Below are 1,849 nucleotides of genomic sequence, written 5' to 3' on the forward strand. Positions count from 1 at the left end.
TATCTGCAAAATGGAAGCTTATTTATTAACTTATCATAAGCATAAAGCTAATGAGGACCCAGAATAAGTTGCTTTTAACTAAAATAAGGCATTCTTGTGGTTATCATCTGAACTAGTACCATGAACGTGGAATAATGTTGATGAACATGTGATGTTTCTAGAGCATGCTGTAAATTAATTAACTAACGGAGACCTTATCAATCAAATAAGAGGACCGGGAACAGGTAGAATGTGGTGGTGTCGCCAAGTTCTTCAGAAGAGGTTAGCTCTTGGAGTAGTTGGGGAGAGGAATATGGAATTTGAAACAAAATTTGTTATACTTGGTGCACTTTTTTCAATTTTTCTCCCTTTAGATTTGTTAGTTCTTTTGGCATAGTGTGATCATGCATTTCTCATGGATTCATATTTCATCCAATAGTTTGCTAAAGAATAACTTTGAAAGTTCTTTAGTTTTTAAGGAAAAAATGGCATGTCAAGTTACAAATTATGAGAGAACTCTTATTGAAATTATTCATCTGCTAGTGACCTCTACATTAATTTACATCACATTGCAGAAATTTCGGCAGGGTTGTAATATTCATGTTTTTGTAGAGAAGGATTTTGTTCAGCAAAGAAGTAATGATGAGAATATGTCTTCCGTGCTTCAATTTGAAATTTTGCTGGCAATTAATTTACATCATTGCACCGTTTGCTTATTTAGGTGGAGGCAAAGAAGGCTGTTCCTAGGGACGTTCATCTAAACTTCAACAGAAACAATGTAAGCATTCAAGGATCGCCTGGTCCTTCTCGCACAAAAAAGATTTTTGTGGGAGGCTTGGCATCAACGGTCACAGAAAGCAACTTCAAGAGGTACTTCGATCAATTTGGGATGATAACAGATGTTGTGGTCATGTATGACCACAATACACAAAGGCCTAGAGGTTTTGGTTTTATTACTTATGATTCAGAGGAGGCAGTGGATAGAGTTTTGTTCAAAACCTTTCATGAACTTAAAGGAAAAATGGTTGAGGTTAAACGAGCTGTTCCAAAGGAGTTATCTCCAGGACCAACTCGAAGCCCATTAAGTGGATATAACTATGGTCTCAATTGGGCTAGCAGTTTTCTCGATGATTTTACTCAAGGTTATAATTCAAGCTCACCAGGAGGCTATGGCATGAGTATGGACGGTCGATTTAGCCCCGTATCTGTGGCTCGGAGTGGATATCTTCCATACAGCCCCTCCAATTATAACACAAGACTAAGTTTGGACTCAGGGTTGAGCTCGAACTATGGGATGACTGGAGAATCAGGGTTGGGATGTGGACGTAGTACGAACAGCTACTATAGAGAAAATTCAAGCAGATATGGAAGTCCCATTGGATATAATATGGGTGATGGAGGAAATGGTTTTTTGTTGAACTCAACAAACCAAAACAGGTGGGGCAATGAGAGTCTTAATTTTGGCACAAGCTCTATGATTTCTGACGCTTTTGTTGGCTCGGGAACTGGAAATATTGGGGTAGTCGGTGGTTTAGGTAGTGTTGGGGGAACTTGGGGCTCCTCAACCATTTCAGCTCAAGAAGGGGGTAATGGTTCTTTAAGTAGAGGTAATGTTGGTAATTATGGCAGTAGACAAAATAGTTTCGGTGGCTGGGGAGGTTACGATAGAAACAATGTAAGCAATGTGATTACATCATCATTTTCTGCCACAAACGAGGTCCAAGATGATGGTTTTGGGAACCTATATGGAGCTAATTTAATTTACAATGATCCTGCTTGGCGTTCATCCTCCCCAGAGCTAGAAGGATCTGCCTCCTTTGGTTATGGGCTGGGGATTGCAGCTGAAGATGTTACACCTAAAAATTCTGTT

General features: G+C 39.4%; 1 protein-coding gene across 1 annotated transcript in view; it reads left to right on the top strand.

The window, feature by feature from the left end:
* The first annotated feature begins 229 nt into the window (after positions 1-229).
* The window catches only part of LOC111395171 (heterogeneous nuclear ribonucleoprotein 1-like), a 6,403-nt gene continuing 4,783 nt past the window's right edge, over positions 230-1,849 (top strand). The window contains exons 1-3 of the mRNA XM_023021174.1: positions 230-313; positions 555-638; positions 701-1,846. Coding sequence (XP_022876942.1) covers positions 230-313; positions 555-638; positions 701-1,846 — 1,314 coding nt within the window. The remainder of the gene's footprint in view (positions 314-554; positions 639-700; positions 1,847-1,849) is intronic.

The sequence above is a fragment of the Olea europaea genome, chromosome 6 (assembly GCF_002742605.1).
Source record: "Olea europaea var. sylvestris chromosome 6, O_europaea_v1, whole genome shotgun sequence".
Classification (NCBI taxonomy): Eukaryota; Viridiplantae; Streptophyta; class Magnoliopsida; order Lamiales; family Oleaceae; genus Olea; species Olea europaea.